We start from the raw sequence: 22443 nt of genomic DNA, 5'->3' as shown, positions 1-22443 counted from the left end.
CATTGACAAATCATATCTTACAAATCAATGTAAAATGATTTGTTAAAAAAGTTTTCAATAAAAATTATTTTTCTCATCAGTCAAACAATTAAAAATTCCGTTGAATCGCGGATATTCTCCTGACATTTTGATTTTTTGAAGAACTTTGTACGTTTGTTTAGCAACTTGCTCTTCAATTTTCAAACCAGACGTAAGTGATCAGTGAAACAATTGCACGTGAGCGTGATAAAACAATTCAGTTTGGCAATAAAAATATTTCCTATGAAATATTACTGTTACCGGGAGGGCAATATAACTATTTTCGGTGGAATTCAGCATTTTTCAGGACAAAGGAATACAATTATCTTATTTGTGATTTTATTCAAAAATCGTAAACTAAATCAATTTATTCGTTGGAATAAAATGAGGATAACCCAATTCATACAGAAATATAGTTTGGATTGAAGGGCAATCATTTGCTAGTATATCACCTTGTTTATCAATAAGGGTCTGAATTTTTTATGTTTTTTCCTACAAAAAAATGTGTGATTTTCAATATTTATTTTATAGTTAAAGCATAAAGGCATCAACGCATTAACATAAACGATTAGGGACGCAGACCAATTAATAGTCGTTTCTAAATGTTTAACAGACCCCAGATAAGAAAATCTGGACTATGTAAGTATGCACAGAGGTATGTCTTTACACTGCAATCAAACTGTAAAAGAATCTGTCAAAAGGGAGTACATTAATCACGTACTCAATTAGAAAAATATTGATTTTCTTAATTTTATCAAAGACTACAACCGTTGAAGCGATAGAGAGAGATATTTTCACTAGTTTGCTAGAAGTTTGGTAGAAACCATTTGACCATGTATACCGTAGAAATAAAACAGAATAGAAGAAAAAGTATTAAGTATTAATTTGCCTATGTATCGGGTAAAACACAGAATTCACGCGAGATGTCACAGAAGGAGAGACAACTCCTGACGGCGGTGGAAAAGGGCCACACCAAAATGGTAGAGACTTTGATTTCACAAGGCGTAACTGTCAACTGTAAAGCACGAGTGAGTACCTTTTCCAATCACAATTGAGGTTGAATTATTAAGCCCTGGTAGTTATCTGTGTCGTAAAAACCCATTAATTGATGTAGTCGATTAAATTTAATGTTATTTCGCTTACGCTTCAGCTTTTAAGAATTGATAGAAGATTTGTAATAGCTTTATCTGTAAAATAAAAACGCTTAATTACATTCCAAGTGCTCTACATGTATGTATAATATACTTGCTTTGTAACAGACTACTCTTATTGGCTTTTTGCATTCCTGTATGTTTCTGTAGGATGACGGTTCAACACCTTTGATCAAAGCAGCAAACTGCAGAAACCACGTAGTCCAGAAGTTATTGCTGCAACACGGAGCAGACATTTCGGCCAAGAATTTGGTGAGATTCATGACCATTATCCTAATCAACACTTCTTAAATGTTTTCAGTTTCCTGATATGTAACACAAGGTGTATACAATTAGTTTATTGCCATGTTTACAGTGTTATCTAACTTTCGAAGAAAGTAAAATAAACATTAATACTACAGTGAACCCTTTATTGTCAATTGAGGTAAAAACTATTATATGTAAATTTTTAAGATAGATGAAAAAATTACAATAAAACCGTCAACCATATTAAAAATCCATAAAACAAAATTGTTTGACCATCTAGCATCCTTAATTAATTATGATTAACACAGCTGGGACTGACGGCCCTGCACTATACGGCCGAAGCGGGTGACACGGAGACCGTCAAGTTATTATTGGCCTACAAGTCTCCTCTGGATGTCCCGGATGTGGTTAGTATTTCGTAACAACATATTTCATTAAGATATAAACAGAATAACGGAAGTTGTATGTTGCTGTTAAACCTTTAAATTTCTAATGCAACAAAATGACGAGCAATCGGAATATACATAGCTGCTAGCCTCAGATATATTATCAGATACAGATTTAAGAAGACAATTGTTATAATTTGTCGTAATAATGTAATAACGAATGTAAAACAAACATCATTGTTTTGATGTTGCTGTTTATTAATAGATTTATTTACTTATAATAGATTTCTGGTTCTTGTTACAGATATTTTTATTTTTTTTCTTTCATATGTATCTTCCGTAGGAAGGATGTACTCCTCTTCACTATGCAGCGTATCGCAAAAATCTGGCAACAGTAGAAATCCTTTTCTTCTGTGGTGCAAATGTGGACTTTAAAAATAAGGTTAATAATTTATATGTTATTAAAATAACAACAAAACCAGTTTAAATAACTTACAGGTAAGAACTGCAAACGAAAGCATTGTCTACCCACCCAACCAAAATCATTTTTTGATAGTTGTCTAATTAAATTTATTTTTTAAAAATAAAGTAAACATTTTTGTATATTTTTATAAGATATTAATGTAAAGATTTGGTAAAAAAAAAATAAAGGTAACTTTGGGTTTTGAGTTAAAATAGCTCATCTCATGATTTAAACTAACGGAAAATCAAATTTTTTTTAGCAAAATGTTCGTTTAAAAAATAATTATTTGAGTACAATTTCTTTTAATATAAATCAATTAGGAATTGATAATATTTTGTAAGTAGATGAGTTTGTTTTTAAGTTTGTTTTTGAATATCTGATAGAAATTCCGAAATATTTTTGAATGTAAAATGTAAGCAAAAAAAAAAGACCAAAACAAAACCGGGCTTTAGCGTTCGCAGTTCTTCCTGTAGTTGGTTTTTCTTTACAGAAAAGGCTGTCTCCTTTCACAACTAATAGAAATAAAGAGTTCAGGGTACTAGCAAGACAGTCCAGAAAGGTGCGAGAAGCCATAGTGAGTGAGTGCTTGTTCTTCTTGTTGGTTAGCCAAATTACATGTGATTTCTGTTGATTCTATTAAATATTTATTTATAAACTATAGTAGATGAATGCAATACATGATGAAAGGTGGAAGATTTCAACTTATCTATTTTTTACCCATAAACAGTCAAAAGTCTATTATCACGTTAATTTTCTGAACGTAACAATATGAAATGATAAACGTTATTGAAAAAATAGTTTATGGCGAGTTAAACTATGTTTCCTATTATATAGAGATATTATTATCGAACATGACGAGCTTCATCCTGGTAAGACGAGCCATCTCAAGGATATTGGACTCAAGATATTCACACCTGATAACTTCAAATTGCACAGTCTAAGCTTTCTGTGCAGACGGGTTCGTCCTGAGTTTTGCACAGACTCTCTAAAGCCCGTCGGGAAGGAAATTTTGATCAGCGATGCGTTTGAATATATAACATCTACTGTGCATATTAATGGAGAAGTGGAGTTAGAAGTTCCTCTCTACGACCATCCTGACACATACGAAATAATTCAAATCAAATCTAACCTAGGTAACATAAAGGACCCCTCGGCAATAGCTGAAGGACCAATTAAGTACAACGAGGTACTTTTGTCAAATATAAAACATTATGAATATATTTTCATAAAAAAAACAAACCTAACAATCTTTATTACACTATAGCTATTGGTAATATAGTTTTATATAATGCGAGTTAATGCAATTATCTGTGTTTGGTTGCTGCAGCATTCAGGAGTTCTACGCTGGAAGATCAGAATACGCTTGGACATATCAAAGACCAAATCGTTCATTCTCATAACAATTCCGAAAGTTGAGAGGTTTAAAGTCAACCCAAGGGGTGGGGAATTTGTGTCAGAGGTAGACAAGTTCATCAGCATAGAAGTCGCCCCAGACACTTTCAAGACGGGTACCGTCAATGTAGAGGTAATGGAAAGGAGATTATACTCACTATAATTGTTTAAATCAAATTTGAATACTTAAACATATTTTTTTATAACATTAACATTTATCATTATGAATCAATGTTATTTTGTGTAAGTTATTTAGTTCCCTAAACCTGTAATATAGTTTCAGGCCATCTTAAAATATTCTGCTGATAATGACGATTGACTCTTGTAGGTCATTCCAGTGTACAAGACGGAAAACTTCAAAAATATTCTATCAATTGGCAACTTCTATGAACTACATCACAGTCTTGGCTGTAACAAGTTTCAGAAAAATGGCGTTACCTTCACATCACCATTACCTCATAAGTTTGAAAACGAGGGAGAACTTTGCGCTTTGGGAGCAGACATTCCAATGCATTTTGATCCGAACCAAGATATATTAGACGAGAATTTATGGGAGATTTTGGACAAAAATCCGAAGACAAAAAAAGGAAGAGTGTCATTTGACTTGTCCCATTTCTCTACGTAAGTAACATGGTGACTTACCAAAACTATTTAAAGCAATGCATAGAACTTCTTTTCATACATTTTTTTCCCTTAGACATGTGTTGGTCGAGAAAAGAAAAGGAACCACTGACGCAAGCTTAAAAACCCAAGTAAATGAAATCTATATGAAAGCGTGTAAGAAAGCCAAGGTAGTCTGCTTTTTTGCTGTTTTAAAACCAAAGGCTGATTTTCATTACGAAATAGTACTGGAGTGTACAACTCCACAAAAGGTGACAGATAGATTGAACCAATGGAAATCATTAAATTTCATTGCAATGTCTCCTGAAAGCACGAATGACTTTGGCAGTTGCGATAGGCAGGAGTACAACATAAAATTGTCAGGAAATATCAAAAAGGAATTTGGAACGACAAAACTTCAATTCCATTCAAAACGAAAAAATTTCCAAAGATTTGTTATTTCCTTCGCAAATCAAGACAAACCAGCGTTTGGTTCTTTAGATGTAATGGAAATGCCAAAGGAACAAGACTAAACAAGTATCATGGTATGGTTACCCGAGATGTCAGTTGAGACTACCACTCTTAAAAGTGAAGACTCATTTAAAGGTATATCTAAAAGTCTTAAACTGAAGTAATTAGGTTAAATCGATCAGTAATTTATGCAATTAAATAAGATTTATAAAATTGTAATTTAAATTAAGGGTTTACTTGGGAGAAGCTTCTTAAGAAGATAGCGTCGAAACTAGGTACTGAATGGACTCCGTTCTGTGTTCTGCTTGGTATTCCTTTTCGCAAAGTACACGAAATGATAACTGAAACATCTGGAGACAATTCTACAAAAAATAAAATCATGAAAGTAAGTTTTAAGGTGTGATTTTTTTCATTAAAAAAATTCCTTTGTTATAGTTATAAAAGTTTTTCTATCCCTAAGATAGATAAACATTATTCGTATTGTCTTACATTGCGTCAGATTAATTTAATGAGAAATATCAAAATAATAATAAACCAAAGCTACAGTTTGTTCAATTCTTCTAGGTATTGCTGGAGTGGAGGAAGAACTCCCAGCACCTGGATGATATGGGAGTCGTGGATCTAGTGACAGCTCTGTCCAGGGTAGAAAGGAATGACGTTGCTGATTTAGTCCACCAGAACCTCAAAGAATGGTAAGGTCGTAGTTATGATATCACGGAAAGTATAAAGACGAAATTACATTGAGGTATATCAGTTCTAATTATAATTGATTAGTTCCATTTAAGTTATCCAGAAAATTTCAAGATTTTTGCACAAATTTTTCTTTGCCATGATTACACACATAAATACATCAAATAAAAAACCCCCAGACATCATCACATCACTATGCAAGTACATAAGAATCAATTTGTTCAAAGTTGTTATTAAATAGATGATACTTATATAGCAGTTAGGTTAATAGTAATACCTGTTGACGTCGTTGTTAAAATATTTGTTTGCATTCTTATATACAGTATCGTTGCTAATTTGATGCTTTCAGAAACAAATGATTTCAATTTTATACATTGATGACAATTATATTGTTTTTGTCTAATTATTAGTAAGTTTTGTTTTTTTTAGTGTATTTTATTGAAAGACAATTCTATTTTAGCTTAAATCATTTGTATAATTTTATAAAATATGTGCACAAGGAAACATTATTATAAATTGATTTATTATTATATGGCATTGGTATAGTACTTGTCTGATAATTAGTTTGCTTTTATTAATATCTAGTTTTTAAAAAAGTATATCTTATAGGCTTAATCGGTAGTATTGTCTTAATTACATGTACCTTATGAATCAAATATTTGATAAATACATTGTAAATTAAAAAATAGATAAGTTTTATTTCTTTTTGCATCAAAGGTTAAAAGAAAACGAATTTGAGAATGAAGACAGATTTTATAAATGGGCAGAAAAAGCTTTAAACGGAACATTAGATATATCAAGAACAGAAGGCAAGTAAGATTATATAATAATATGCTTAATTAAAAGATAGTTGAACTTTAGAGGAATACATACATTCTCTCGTATGTACATGTGGTATCTTTTTATGTTTGTAGATTGTTTTGAGCCTATGTCTGACGAATTTTTTGTTCTTCTCGTCGAAAAATTCGCAAATCCAGAATTTCAAAATCTTGGTGTACTATTGGGAATATCTTGGAGAAATCGATCAGAAGAGAGGCTGGAGAAAACTTTGAGGAGGATGAGAATAACTTCGAAGAAAAAACTGAGCTGAGTGGGGATCATCAAGGAGAAAATAAAAAAGTCAAAGGAAAACATGAATCACAGCATACACCAGATAAGGAAATCACCACCACTAAAAAGATCGATAAGTCTAATGATGAGGACAGAAATCAAGATGAAAATATTGGTAAAAACCGCGAGATGTATGAAAACAGTGATTCGGACCTTAAAGCCGTTACTATCAGAGAGAGTGTTGTGGTTATAGACGATGACGTTAAATTATCAAAAGTGACATTTATGAAACAGGTTGAAGACACTGTTGTAAAACTACAAGAAAATGAGCCCAAAAAGCTTGAAGATAACAAGTCTGAACTAAAAAAGAATGAAAAGGAAGAACACCCAGAGTACTGTGAAAAGAATGATTATGAACTAAATACGGTTGAAAAAGAAAAAGAGCAAAAAGAAGAAAATTCTAGAAATTATGAATCTAAATTTATGATCGCTAAAAGTACGGTGACAAATCCCAAGGATTCCGAAAGGAAACGATATGAACATAAAGTAGTCAAAATGATTGATGAACAAATAGACAAATCTAAATGCAATCATTCTGACTTGGAAAAACTTGAGAACTCAAAAGACAGTAAAAATAAAGTGAAGGAAATAGAAGAAAAACATGATAATAAGGAAAATACATCCACCCCAAAATTATTTGACTCTAAAAACGAATTATGCAGAGATGAGAAAATACATAAAAACCACGGGATGTTTGGAGAATGTACGTCTGACCACAAAGACATTGCCGTTTACGGGAATGTTGTATTTAAAGACAGTGACGATAAAGTACATGAAGCAAATATCATTCAAAAAGTTGAAGAAGCTAATATAAAACTCCCTGAAAATAAGGAAGAACTTGAAGAAAAGTCTGAACTTAAAGAGGATGAAAAAGAAAAACACCCTGAGTACAGCGAAAACAATAAATTTAAACTAAGAAAAGATAAGAAAGACGAACAGTATAAACATTCTAGATATTATGAGTCTATATCTAAGGAAGATGAAAAACCAGATGAAAATCACGAGGGCTCCGAAAGCAGAAATCAAGATCATAAAGAAATACAAATGATAGATGTACAACTAAACCAATCAAAAGGCAGTATTTCTGACTTTGCAAAAATTGAAAACTTAAAAGAGAAAGAAGAAAAATTTATGAAAATAGACAAAAAACACAATTTAAAACTAGAGCAAAGCTCGTTGCAAAGCAACGAGTGGGTCTTCCGATAATGTCGAAGGTAAAGCTAAAACTGTCTCTAAGAAGCAGAGTTCTTAAACCAATAAACATAAGTAAATAAAACAAAAAGAAAAAAAAATCGACTTATTTTTGGTACGAGTTCACAAAATCAAAATGATTCTAGGTACGAATTAGCAATAACATTATCAATTTCAAGAACGACTTAGCAAATACAAATCCGAATGTGTTTAAGTACGAATTAACAATTATCGATATATTTTAGGTACGAGTTAATTAAACTATGAACATAACATTCTTTTCTTTATCAAGAATGTGGAATCAAAATTTCCAAAAAAGTCAATTTTCAAACACCTATATCTTTGTAATGCATCGGCCGATTTTAAAACGGATTTCAGTTTTACATTAAACTTAGTAGGCTTTTATTTTTGCTTTTATGATTAATAACAAATTATCGCTCTAAAAAGGGTTACTATAAAAAGACTTTGTAGCATAGCCCTCCTGGCCCCTAATTTGAAGGGTCAGCCCCTTTTTCTTGATATCAAATTAAAGGTCTCGCAAATATAAACATATTTTATTCAACAAGTGTTCACGAATTATTAACCGTTATAGAGATATCGGAACAACTGTGTTTTAGGGGCCGACCCTTCAACTCCTTACTGGGGCCACCAACGAAAAATGTTTAGGTATCACATTGTTCACAACTTTATTTTCCGCAACTTTTGTTATACAATGTTTTTCAAAATATTTCTCCTTTTCAAGATAATACTGATCAAAGTTTTGGACTTCTGGCCCATCAAACCCCTAATTATGTAACATATGACTTTAGTATGGTCCAGAATAGATGAACAGCTGTACAATGAACATTTTTGCTTCTATAAATAATAACAAATTATTTTTCAGTAAAGAGTTATTATATAAAGATTTTAGAGCGCTCTTGGCCCCTAATTTGAGGGGCTAGTCCCTTTTTCTTAATATTAAATAAAAGATCTTATTAATATAAACATATTTTGTTTAATAAGTGTTCAGAAATTGTTGACCGATTTGGAGATATCTTAACAACAGTGTTTTAGGGGCCGACCCTTAAACTCCTTACTGGGGCCACAAACCATAAATTTTAAGGTACCATGTTCTAAAGAACATTATTTTAAGCAACTTTTGTTCAACATTGCCTTTCAAAATATTTCTCCTTTTAAGATATAAATGATCAAAGTGTTGGTCTTCTGGCCCCTTGAAACCCCTAATTACGTAACAAATGTTTAAAATAAGGTACTGTGTAGATAAACAGCTGTACAATGAACATTTTTGCTTCTATAATTAATGACAAATTATTGCTCAGTTATGAGTTAAAATTAAAAGACTTTAGAGCCCTCCTGGCCCCTAATTAAAGGGGCCAGCCCCTTTTTATTATAACAAAACAAAAGCTCGTGTAAATCTTAACAACTTTTGCATTACAAGTTTTAACAAATTATCAACAGGTTAAAAGATATTTTGCAAAACGTGTTAAAATTTTGCCAAAAATTTTGGTGCCAAGTTTTGACCTCGGGCAAGCTTCGGCGCCGTGCGCATTTTCCACAATGTCAAATACAGAGGATCATTTACAGACATTCATCTACATATTCCTGAAAGTTTCACTTTTCTTTACCCTTTAGTTTCGGAGGAGTTACGTGGACAAAATGGTCCTTAAAAATTCACAAAATCCTCAAAATCTCAAACCGGAAGTGACGTCATCAGCTCAAATTTTACATTCGCAAGCACGTTTTATGTTCTATCAGTCCTGTAAATTTGGTGAAAATCGACCAAATAGTTTTTGAGTTATAGCTCTCGAAAAATGTCAGAGGAAAAATATAGAATAACTAGAGCAAAGCTCGTTGCAAAGCAACGAGTGGGTCTTCCGTTAATGTCGGAAGTAAAGCTGGAACTTCCTGTAAGAAGCAGAGCTCTTGAACCAATAACAAGAGTAACTAAAAAAAAAAGATGAAAAAATCGAATTATTCCTGGTACGACTTAACAAAATCCGAATGATTTTAAGTACGACTTAACAAAAACCTTCCTGATTTCAAGAACGACTTAACCAAAAAAAACCGAATGTGTTCAAGTACGACTTAACAATTATTTTTGGTACGAGTTTACTTTACTTTGAACATTACGCTATTTTAGAAACCAAGGACGCGGAAACAAAATTTCCGGAAAAATCAATTTTTAAACCCCGATATCTCTTTAATGCATTGTCCGATTTTAAAACGGATTTCAGTGTTAGATTCAGCTTGATAAGCTTTATAAAACACATATTCATTTTTGATTTGATCAGAAAATTTTTTTTTTCGAAAAATTTGTTTCACTTCCGGTTTTGACCGTAAGTGACGGATTTTTATTTCCAGCCTTATTGCACATGTAAATTGCCAAATTCATAACCACAGAAAATTTCAAGACTCTATCTTAAAGCGTTTTTGAGAAATGTCGCGGACAAAATGACTTTTTTTTAAGTTTAAAAATGACGTAACGTCAAAACGGAAGTGACGTTGTTATGGAAACTTTAATATCTTTGAGGCAGTATAATTGCACATAATCCCTGAAAGTTTCCTTTAAATAAGTTGAAAACTTTTTGAGTTATGAAGCCGAAAAGGAGTCAGAAAAAAAAGAAAAAGAAACTAGAGCAAAGCTCGTTGCAAAGCAACGAGTGGGTCTTCCGTTAATGTCGGAAGTAAAGCTGGAAGTTCCTGTAAGAAGCAGAGCTCTTGAACCAATAACAAGAGTAACTAAAATAAAAAGATGAAAAAATCGAATTATTCCTGGTACGACTTAACAAATTCCGAATGATTTTAAGAACGACTTAACAAAACCCTTCCTGATTTCAAGAACGACTTAACAAAAAAAATCCGAATGTGTTCAAGTACGACTTAACAATTATTTTTGGTACGAGTTAACTTTACTTTGAACATTACGCTATTTTTTAAACCAAGGACGCGGAAACAAAATTTCCGGAAAAATCAATTTTTAAATCCCGATATCTCTTTAATGCATTGTCCGATTATAAAACGGATTTCAGTGTTAGATTAAGCTTGATAAGCTCTATAAAACACATATTCATTTTTGATTTGATCAGAAAATTCATTTTTTCGAAAAATTTGTTTCACTTCCGGTTTCGACCGGAAGCGACGGATTTTTATTTCCAGCCTTATTGCACATGTAAATTGCCAAATTCATAACCACAGAAAATTTCAAGACTCTATCTTAAAGCGTTTTTGAGAAATGTCGCGGACAAAATTACTTTTTTTAAAGTTTAAAAATGACGTAACGTCAAAACGGAAATGACGTTGTTATGGAAACTTAAACATCTTTGAGGCATTATTATTGCACATAAACCCTGAAAGTTTCCCTAAAATAAGTTGAAAACTTTTTGAGTTATGAAGCCGAAAAGGAGTCAGAAAAAAAAGAAAAAGAAAAAAAATAATAATAAAAAGAAACCGAAGAATAACAAGAGGGTCTTCCGTTGGAAACAGAAGACCCTAAAAAAATAATAATAAAAAGAAACCGAAGAATAACAAGAGGGTCTTCCGTTGGAAACGGAAGACCCTAATAATAAAAAGAAACCGTAGAATAACAAGAGGGTCTTCCGTTGGAAACGGAAGACCCTAATTACAGGATAATTTACATAAGGAAGACACTTCCTCTGAATTACTACATTGTTCTAAAAAGGACGAAAGCAAAGAATATGAAAGCAAATGTGATAATGACGAGCTATATGAAGACAGTGCCTCAGACCATAAAGACTTTGCTATGAGAGAAAGTGTGTTGATTGAAGATAATGCCATTAAATCATTGAAATGGACTATTGTAAAGAAGGTTGAAGAATTAGAAGTGAAATTACAGGAAGATCAGAAGGAGGAACTTGAAAAAAGGTCTGGACTGAAAGTGGATGAACGTCCCGGGTACAGCAACAACAATGATTATGAACTAAGAAAAGATATGAAAGAAGAACAACGAAAGGAATTCGAACACTCTAGAAATTATGAGTCTAGATTTAAGGAAGATGAAAACCAAAGAAAAAATGCGAGGATTCTGAGAGCAGAATTCAGGATAATAAAGAAGTTAAAATAATAAATGTAGAACTAGACCAATCTGAATGCTGTAATTCTGACTTTACTGAAAACTCAAAAGAGAAAGAAAATGACATTAAGAAAAAAGAAGCAAAACATGATTTAGAATCACAGGATGAATTGGATACGAAAGACACTTCTACAAAAGTGCTATGTCACTTTAAAATAGACAAAAGCAAAGAAGCTGATAACAAATGTGGAAACCACGAGGTATATGAAGACAGTGTGTCGGACCATTAACACGTTACAATCAACGAGAGAGTGGTGATCGAAGATAGAGACGTTAAAATATCTGAAACGACTACATGTACTATGAAAGCAGTTAAAGAAGCTAAAGTAAAATTACCAGAAGATCAGCTTGAGAAACTTGATGAGAGGTCTGAACTGAAAGAGGATGGAAAAGAAGACCGCCCCGAATACAGCGAAAACGAAAACAAAATTGAGAAACATTCTAGAAATTTTGAGTCTAGATTAAAGGAAGATGAAAAACCAGGCAAAAGTCACGAGGACTTCAAAAGCAAATACGATGGTCATAAAGAAGTTAATATGAGAGATAAACAACTAGACCAATCTGAATGCAGTATACTTGACTTTGAAAAAAATGAAAACTTCGCCACTAAGCAATACGAGTCTGAAAACGAAGAATGCAAAGAAGATGAGAACCTAATTAAAAACCACCAGGTATATGGAGACATTGCGTTGGACCAAAAAGAAGATGCTATTGACAAGAGTGTGGTAATTAAAGACAATGACGTTAAATTATCTGAAGCGAATACATGTATCATGAAAGAAGGTGAAAAAACAGAAGTAAAATTGCCAGACTATCAGCAAGAGAATCTTAAAGAACACGAGCCTGACCCGAAACAGGATGTACAAGAAGATCAGCCCGAGTACAGCGAAACCAATAATTACGAACTAACAAAAAATAAGAAGGAAGAAAAACAAAAAGAACATTCTAGAAATTATAGATTTCAAGAACATATAGAAGTTAAAATGATAGATGAACAACTAGACCAAGCTCAGTGCAGTAACTCTGACTTGAAAAACCTTGATAACTCAGAAGACGATGAAAATAAAGTTGAGGAAGATAAATCAACAAGGATACATGAAGATGAATTTAAATACGATGATACAGAAACTAGCACTTCCAATAAGACAAATTCTGATAAAAGTAATGAAAAATATTCTGAAGCTTATACACTCGAGAATCAACAACTCAAACAGCATAGATATAAACCTGATAGCAATGAAAAACCACAAGGTGGAACTGCATGTATAGTCAGTGATACTGATGTAACTGAAGGTACAAGTTCCGATAGCACTCACCAAATATTTAAGGACAAAAGATCTGATCTAGATGAAGATAAACGTCTGTAACTCTGAGGATCAGCAGGATAGATCGATTTAAGGTCGATTAGAGGTCAAAGAGCTTGTCCATCATAATTATGAATCTAAAAGAGAAACAAATGACAAAAAGATAGATTTTTAGAAAAAGGGGAGAAAATTATTCGTTATGTAAATAGAGGTAACATAGAGAGAAAGGATGGGTAAAACAGAGAGATTTGATTTTGATAAAAATCAAAATTCTAAATCTTTAATCATGAACAGCTAAAAGTCAAAATTGAAGACAGTTAAAATATATTTCAATTTACGTTATAATGAACGATAACTGTAAATTATGTTTGATTGTGTGGAAAGGTTTTTCTTAACATGAAAACTTTCAATACTAGAAAGGAAGCCTTGATAGATCCTTTAATCCATATAGACTAACGTTTTGATATCTTAATTTGAGAATATCTCGAGTAAAGACATAAGATACTTATTTAACATTGATTAACTGATACGTTGTTTTGATCAAAGGATATATGTCAAAGAATTAAATTACAAAATAAATTTTGACAAAACGGAATTGCATGATATCTTAAATTTAAGGTATTAATAAAGAATGGTTAAATGTTATCAAGCTAACTCAGCACATTTAGTTCTATAATAATTATAGGGTCTTCTTTTACCCTTACTAGTATTAACATTTAGTTACAAGTATATGATTACCAAAATGTTTAACAATTTACCCATGAGTGTATAAAACAATCGTAAAACTAATTTATATTCATAAAAATACTAGTTATCATTTAATATCATTCTAGATAATTTTGGAAGTACTATTGTATTGAACAGCTACCTTCTGCAATGTCAATAAAAAGAGCTCTATGAATTGCATGTCTGATCCGTTACAATACAATTTTCACACATTAATCAACAGACTTAACATTATCAAGGTGTATTGTATGTATTAGTTGCTAATCATATTGACAAATTTGTCATTTTCATTTTACAGTTCTATAGAATTGCAGTGTGGTATATTCCTAATCAATATTGGTAGATATTTCAAATATATTCAAAATCCGCAATATCATCTCCTTAAAACGAATTCATTCATACGTATTAATATTCCTTTTGTTTCTATCTTTTTATATAATACTTTTCGATTTAGAGCACGTCGTTGTTTGGAAAGTACCTATCTAACGATTTGGATCACTCGCAGTTTTGATTTAGGTACCTTTGTTTATTTGAAAATAGAGTACTTCAAATTGAACCTGATCCACCTCTATTAATATGGATGTTTGTGTTTGCTCCAGATTTGTATAGACCATCAGATACAATCACATTATTTTTTTCACCGGTTTTGACGTACCAAAATGATATTTGCCAAAACCTTCATTTACTTTGCGATTGTGGCAAGGAGCTCACAGTCAATATATACAGCAGTAGCAGTTGGAAAACGATGGATAATAATATGGTGAATACAAAATTCACAAGTTTTAATGTCACCTTGAACGCACAGTTGAAGTAAGCACAAAATGCATCATCTGAATACCAACCCCAAAAATGCCGATATTTATTTTAGCCATGGGTAAATAGCCTGTGTTCATTCAAATTACACTTGAAAACCTGACATATAGATATTAAAATTTTAATTCTTGATACGACCTCCAATTCTTGGAACACGACTGAGTATCTTTCATGAGATAATTCTATTATGATAGTAATGCATTTTGCTCAAAGGCTGTAATATCTTATGAAGAATATTGCCTACATGTACATCATTGTAGGACTAACGTCAAAAACGTATCATCCCGCATGAAGTGACGATTGCAATTTGTACAGGTAAAGGTCATTTTACGGTTTAATGACTGTTCTCTACAATTATTAGCAGGAAATAAATTACAAGAATGAAATCAATAGCTATCAAAGATAAACTTATATAAGCCTAGTTGGACAATTTACGATTCTAAAAAAATTGCATTGCGATTATAAAGCACAATCTACCCCAACATAAGATATACTCATATGAATTGGGTAGCTATTAAACTCATCTCTTAATTGAATAGTTATTATTAATAAGGAATCTTTGTGATGCATTGTTACAATTATAAAATTTATACTCTGGATTATAATAATAGAAAATAAACTCGTTTCCTATTCTGAACTATGGTTATGAATTTGAATCGGTTGATTTTGATATAATTAAAATATTTGCAAATTATTATGTTGGTTTGTTTGTTCTTATTTTTTAGTTTGACCTGCTATCTTGCAAAAAAAATTTAAATGAGATAATATTAGAGAAAATACGTCGAACAATTTGAGCAAAGACGCATCGATTTGTTTATAATGGTGATGCCTTATTATAATTAACACCATGTTTCAGATGATCAACTGTGAAAAGACCTAGGACTCAACTTAATCTTAAGATCCTTTTAAGTATATGCATATAAAAAACATTAGAATGAAAAAAAAAATTATTTTAAGGATCCTAAAACATAATAAAATACAAACGAGGATTTTTTCAATATGCAATGTGTATTGTAGAACAGAGCGATAACGCCTTGTACAATTTTATCGATGATAATTGCTCTTTTCAATACCTTTCAAACGGCTTCACATAGTTTTAAACTTATAGTTATTTTGATAGAACCAGTCGTTGACCACTGTTGTAAAAATAATTGTGAAACGAGTTGAGAATATTTATAAAGGTAGAGCTAATATATAAGTTTGCACAAAACTCGGTCAATCGGTATAGCAAATCTTTACTGAATTGGTGGAAGTCACGGATCTAATAAGGAATGTTATGAGACAGTTCGTAGGTGGAAAACAATTCTGACTGCAATAGAGTCCTTCAAAGATGCAGCAACACATGGCCGTCCTCTGACCGTAAGAAGCAATGCAAGTGACTCAAAAGTCGGGGAAATAATTAATAGTGATGGCAGATACAGGATTTATGATATTGCCATAGCTGTTTGCATATCGCTATCGCGGATGCATTGCATTTTAAAGCGTATTTTGAAAGTACGAAAGATTTCTGCCTGATGGATACCGTATAGTTTGAGAGATGACCATAACAAGTCGTTCACACCCCACTAAGCAGTTGCTAAAATTTTTCCAAAAGAGTTCAATCAAAGATAATTTGCAAATATTGTAACTGATGATTTTGTGGTCGAAATAATTGATACATTTATACGCACAAAAAATAGAATAAAAATAAAACCTTGTTTAGGTCAATGGAATATATCTAAAAAAAAAAAAAAAGAACCCAATGCATTCTTACCTAGCTAAGATTACAGTTCTTTTCTCATAAGCTTACGAGGGTCAATGAAAAAGTACGAAGACTTTTACTATAGCTATAGCTACACGTCATATTATTTCTAACTTTAGTAGACATAATTTAGCAGTTGTTTTAAACAGTTTGAAATCAAAAAGAGTTCATATATTCCTTTATTTCTAAGAAATACTTAGAATCTAATTCTGCAAAAATGAGGTCACGGCGCACGGCCAGACTTAGTGTTCTGTCAACAATAAACCATATTATGTTGAAAGTAATATCTGCATAAATTGGGCTTAAAACCATCTAATATTGAAACGTAAAATTAAACATGATATTCTATGTACCAAATAATGACGGGCTTTATTAATTTGTTGAACATATATCAGTAACTAAAGACATGCTATCCTCTTTAAAATTTACTAAACTCATTGACGTAGTTGGATGTCACGTTTATACATTATTGATCTAACTCGGGAAAAAGCCGATGAAAACTTTGAAAATGATCACTGGTGAAAAAACCAATTAAAAATCATTTGCACACTTGTGTTTAACTATAACACATTTTTCTCGGGATTATGATAAATGTATTTTGAACATAAACAGTACGCCAGAAATTAGAATATCTGCAAGTATTTCATCAAAAAATAAACATCGTCATCTGATTATTTATTACTGTTAAAGAAGAAACATGCGATAAACTTGTGATTTTCGAACAAATGTGAACAAATTAGATGTCAAGTGATATAGTACCGATTTAAATTATATGGTGAAAAGCACAGAAGACTCAGGGTGATACAAAGATTGGATAATGACTGTCGGTTCGTAATCTTGACGTCATGTTTTCAATGTTACCGTGCGTCGTGGTGACAAAACAAGTTGAATTTAAAATTGGTTAACAAAATACCTTTCCATCAAATAGAATAAAAGTTCGTGTATCAATAATATAAGTATAGTTGCATAAATTAATCTGTTAGTTATGACTGTTACGAAAAATATATAATAGACAGCCACATTGTCTTCGTTTTTGTTTATTGACCCTCGTATTTAGATTGACGATTAACACATACGTGGCCTGTAGGTGCCAAAAATCCCTAAACACAAAAGAAGGTTTTTCTCAAGTGACGGATACAATAAAGAGAAATTATTATTAGCATGTATATATTACAATATAGATTTATGCATTGAGAATAAAGGTTTTACTTATTACTTACTAAGGCTTTTCTTATCACCTGTATTTTTGGCTTCATCTCCGTCACGGAATGAATGGAGATGACATTTGTCTAAAAAGTGAGGAAACTCCCGTTTGATAATTGAATATCTGTGAAATAAGTTGATCGGCACTGTATCAGAAATGTTAAAAGTAACACCAACCATAATCCATGGACTCGGGAAGGATATAGGAAAAGAAAGAAAATAATTTTCTTTAGAACATCAGTGATACATTCTATAACAAAAATGTGCAATAATTCTGATCTTGTTGTTTACACCTTGAACCATGAGTCAAAATAGCGGATCAAATGAGAGGAGCAAAATTTTAAGATTAGGCTTAAGAAACAAAGACAATGATATGGATACGACACATCGGTGACTATTTACAAGCGGTATTCCGTGGTATTTCTTTGATCTCGGTAATAACTGTAGTAGAATTATTGATAAACCAATTAAAAAAAACATTCTTACCTAAACCTAAAATACTGCAATTTAAAATTATTATTATACTTCAAGTCTATTTGAGACTGTTTGGTTATGAACAGAATGGGTCAGATTTATAACTCACTGAATATAAGACGTGTGATTAGCACAAATAATTATATTAAGCTTTAAGATGTTCGGTAATAAAACATTTTTTTTCACTCCAATTCTTTTATACACCTTAGATTTGAAATTGTTACCTTAGTTTACAATGTAACTAGGATTACTTAATGCGGCAAAGTAGTGTAGGAAATTTTGACGAGACTTTTTTAATCAGAAGTGCTGAAGATCAACGAACATAATTCACATTCTCAAACAAAACCACTCGTGCAAGATTTTAAGAAAGTAATTAAATTATTAACTCTGTTTATTGACTCTTATTTCAGAATATGACTAATGAATACCATCTCACTTATAATTTACTAACTTATAATGATATTTATAATGTCATATATTAAACAGATTAGATTTTTTTTTATAAATTGTAGTATCAATATAAAATTCAAGTCACACTTTCAACCTGAAAGTATATAAAAAAGTGATAGAGTGTTAGTTTTAGTAAAATTAAATATATATATATATATATATATATATATATATATATATATATATATATATATATATTTCCTAAAGAAATTTTTGTATATATATTATTTACTTAAGATTCGATAATATGCCTTCTTTCGTAAAATTTTAAGACAAAGAAAGGAAATAAAAATTTAATTCCTTTTTTATATCGAACATGCTTGATTTTTTAAATTCAATAATAGGGAGACATATAGATATATAGCAAAGTTAAGATTATTATAAAACTTTTAATTCAAAATATACACGAAGAGTGTTCACTGAGATGATATACAAAGAACTCATGGAAATGGGACAGAAGTTTGCAAACTCATATTTCAAGACTAAAAAGATGAGTTGTAATTTATGATTTGAAAAACATAAGAAAGATTCAAGAAATTTACAGAAAAAGTAAGAATGATATTTGATATACAGAAGATGATCAAAACTGGGTTATTTCTGTTTAAATATTTTTTTTACATACACAGTTTATTGCTCCATAAAGTTGTTTGACGTGCTCTTATAATAAATCTTAAAAAGATGTATTAAACAGTATAAAATGAAAAAGCTTCCTTAATAAGGCTATGAAGTGTCCTTTTATCTTTATGATTTTAGTATAAGATGATACCAAATTTAATTGTTTAAAACGATTACATACAAATTACTCACAATATAAATGTATATAAAATGGTTCTGTAGTCCTTTAATATGATTTAATTTAACAGTGATGTATAGTAAAATAAACCCTCCAGAACAGGTTGTTAAATGTAAGAAACTAATAGAACAATTTGTCTTTATTGTTATTTCCCGACTTATACTCATAATGTTACGATAAGTCCAGTCATGGAAATACAGATACAATCAAACATAAACAGAAAGGATATATTTTTAAGTCATAAATTCTAGCCTGATGGTTTCGGTCCCTTTCTCGTCTTTTAAACGAGCAATAATTTTGGTTCCAGCAAACTTAAGTTCAACAGTACATTCGTAATGAACCGGAAATCCACCTTCTGTGACGTCAATGTCAATTGTACCGTGTTCCTTGCATCCTTCGTCGGTGACATATCTTACATCTTTCTCCTTCGACGTAAAGAGAACGCAACGTATTGGTTTAAATCGCTTATGATTTCTGTTTTCATCTTCAAACGACTCTTTTCAATTATATGAAGACACGTCACCTAGTTTCACAAGATCTCCAGCTTTGTAAAGGGCTCTAAAATTGTGTTTACACCATGTTTTTCCTTCTTGGACAACCTTTTTCGTTTCATCATCTTTTCCATCAATAAACGGTCTCATCGTTTGAATACCATAAGAATAAGGAAAAACTCTTGCCTTAATGATATTATTCTCATGTCCATACAACACCGCCCCACTAACTACTGCTAAGGACGAATCGACCGGAACATACACAGGTATGTCTCTGACGTATTTCCGGATCTCAGAGACGACGGCAGGAGACTGAGCTAAACCTCCTACAGCCAACACACAGTCGATATCTCCATGTTTTGAGAGAGCTTTCCGAAGTTCTTCAAAAACATCTTTGGCAATACGGAAAAAAAATTATTCAGTATAAATGAAGACTTGATGAACAGTTTTCCACGTTTCTTAACCTGTACACTAGATATACTCATTTTGTCAAAATGTTCCTCCAAAGAGTATCCCCAAACCTTTTCTGATCTAGTTTTAAGGGATAGCGGGATCTGGAAGTATATGGGAGTATCATCATCAGGTTTTATTAAACGTTTTTTGGTTTCAAAGTTTTCAATGAGTAGCATAAAATCAGACCGATGCTTCATTTTGAATTCCTTTATCATATCTTTTCCAAAAACGTCCTCCAGCCACTGAATGAATTTTTCGTTAATAAAGACTCCACCAAACGCTCCTCCACAAGCTCTTTCTACGACGTGAATTTCTTTCTCACTTATGATCTCGATAATGCTGATGTCTGTTGTTCCCCCTTTACATAACAGTAAAAAAAAAACATTGAAATCGGCTGGTATAAACAGATTGCAAAGGTATTCAATAATATTAATTTTATGTTTAATATGTAAAAGTCGGAAACGTTATGCCTTCTAAACCACAGTCCATAAATAGGAGCAACTTTTATTTTCTATTAAATATCAATAGTTTAAGTTTTTTGTAATAAGAAAAAAATCATTATATCTAACATTAATCTAATAAGTAGCAAAGTTAGCATATTTGTAATGACTTAATTTGCATAAATTTGTACAATTTGACATTGTTATCACAATTAGATTAATGCTGTCACTAAAATGTTAAAGTAATAGGTCCCTTACCTCCCATATCAAACACTAACATTTCTTTCTTTTTCGATAGATTGCTGTCGTTTTTTGCATTGGAAATATTTTGCATTTTTGAAATCGGCAATACAGTGCTGCAGCCTCCGGTTCATATACCAGCATGATATCATCTGATTTTATTCCCGCCTACAAAAAGATACATTTTTTTTATTGCAATTACCAAGGTTGAGTAAATCAAAATTATAAGCATTTTTATTACTAAAACTATATACACCTCTTCTGTTGCCTCTTTAGTAAACTGTTTGGCAGCATCTGACCAGATAGCTGGAACCGTTAGCACCCATAGGATGTCTTGAGCTCTCAGAGGCATTCCTCTTTGTTCCAATCTTTTAAATAAATCATCCTTAAGATAACGAATTATCATACTGAGAATGGTTAGCCCCAATATCGGTTTACTGCATTCATCTTCTAAAGTGTCTGTTCGAGAAATTTTCTGTTTTAAATTAAATAAAACGATTAAACACTACGCTGCAGTAAATTAATACAAAGTACCTACAAATGTTTTTCCAAAACAGATTCTTATCTCCTATAATATATACCTCCTTATAAAGCAGTCTCATTTTAATCTTTGTAAAGAAGTACCAGTCTTGGTGCTGTCCATTTTCGACCAAACTTGAATATTCTTCTTCTGCCATGTACCCAAACGATTTGAAGGTTTTGTCAGGATTCAAGAGAACGGATGAAGGAGCCTTTGGTGACATCGTTTGGGATCCATTTCCGGTCCAGTGGTTTACTTCAATTTTTAAGGGATCAAGTCGATAATCACTTCGAAAAGAAAAGGCATAACCACTATATGCTGTCCCAAAGTCTATGGCAGCAACAAGAAGCTTCCCGTCCAAAGAGCTCGTTCCGCCAGCCATTTTGAATTACCTTGTTTTTACTCAATAAGGAAGTTTAAAAGAAATCGCTAGGTTTAAACATGTTTTATGAATTGCAAATAAGCCACAAATGATAGATTAAACTCAAACGCAATTTCTGAAATGTATCTGTTCACTTGACAATTTTCCAGAGATCTTCTAATTTGATTTGTTGTTATTTAAACTGATAACTGCGCTTTAAACTAACAAGTATGTTTTCTGACAAACGGTTTAGCACACACGAGTTTTCGTTATTTTAATAATCTAACTACTAAAAACAGTGTTAGAAAACAGATAATGGCTCACGAAAAACAGAATCCTAAAAAAGGTAAGTTAATAACTATAATTTACTTATAAGAAAATACTTTTGAAATGCTGTCGGAATGTCTATGGCAGCAACAAGAAGCTTCCCGTCCAAAGAGCTCGTTCCGCCAGCCATTTTGATTGACCTTGTTTTTACTCAATAAGGAAGTTTAAAAGAAAACGCTAGGTTTAAACATGATTTATGACTTGAAAGAAAGCACGATGAATAAATTTAACTCTGAATATATCCTTTTGAGAATTTGCCAAAGTTAAGTCTCATTCATTTATATATTGCGTTGAAATTA

General features: G+C 31.7%; 1 protein-coding gene and 2 pseudogenes across 1 annotated transcript; 2 read left to right on the top strand and 1 right to left on the bottom strand.

Moving 5' to 3' along the window:
* Nucleotides 1-941: 941 nt before the first annotated feature.
* LOC128166040 (uncharacterized) lies at nt 942-11799 on the top strand (annotated as a pseudogene).
* Nucleotides 11349-13175, top strand: LOC128166039 (glutamic acid-rich protein-like). The gene has a single exon (XM_052830950.1). It carries the CDS (start codon nt 12111-12113, stop codon nt 13173-13175), a length of 1065 nt encoding a protein of 354 aa, XP_052686910.1. The 5' UTR covers nt 11349-12110.
* Nucleotides 13176-18929: 5754 nt separating this feature from the next.
* Nucleotides 18930-21843, bottom strand: LOC128165260 (heat shock 70 kDa protein 12A-like; annotated as a pseudogene).
* Between the last annotated feature and the right edge of the window lie 600 nt (nt 21844-22443).

The sequence above is a fragment of the Crassostrea angulata genome, chromosome 10 (genome assembly GCF_025612915.1).
Source record: "Crassostrea angulata isolate pt1a10 chromosome 10, ASM2561291v2, whole genome shotgun sequence".
Taxonomy (NCBI): domain Eukaryota; kingdom Metazoa; phylum Mollusca; class Bivalvia; order Ostreida; family Ostreidae; genus Magallana; species Magallana angulata.
The sequence above is the reverse complement of the archived record's forward strand: the minus strand, read 5'-3'. Positions and strand labels throughout refer to the sequence as shown.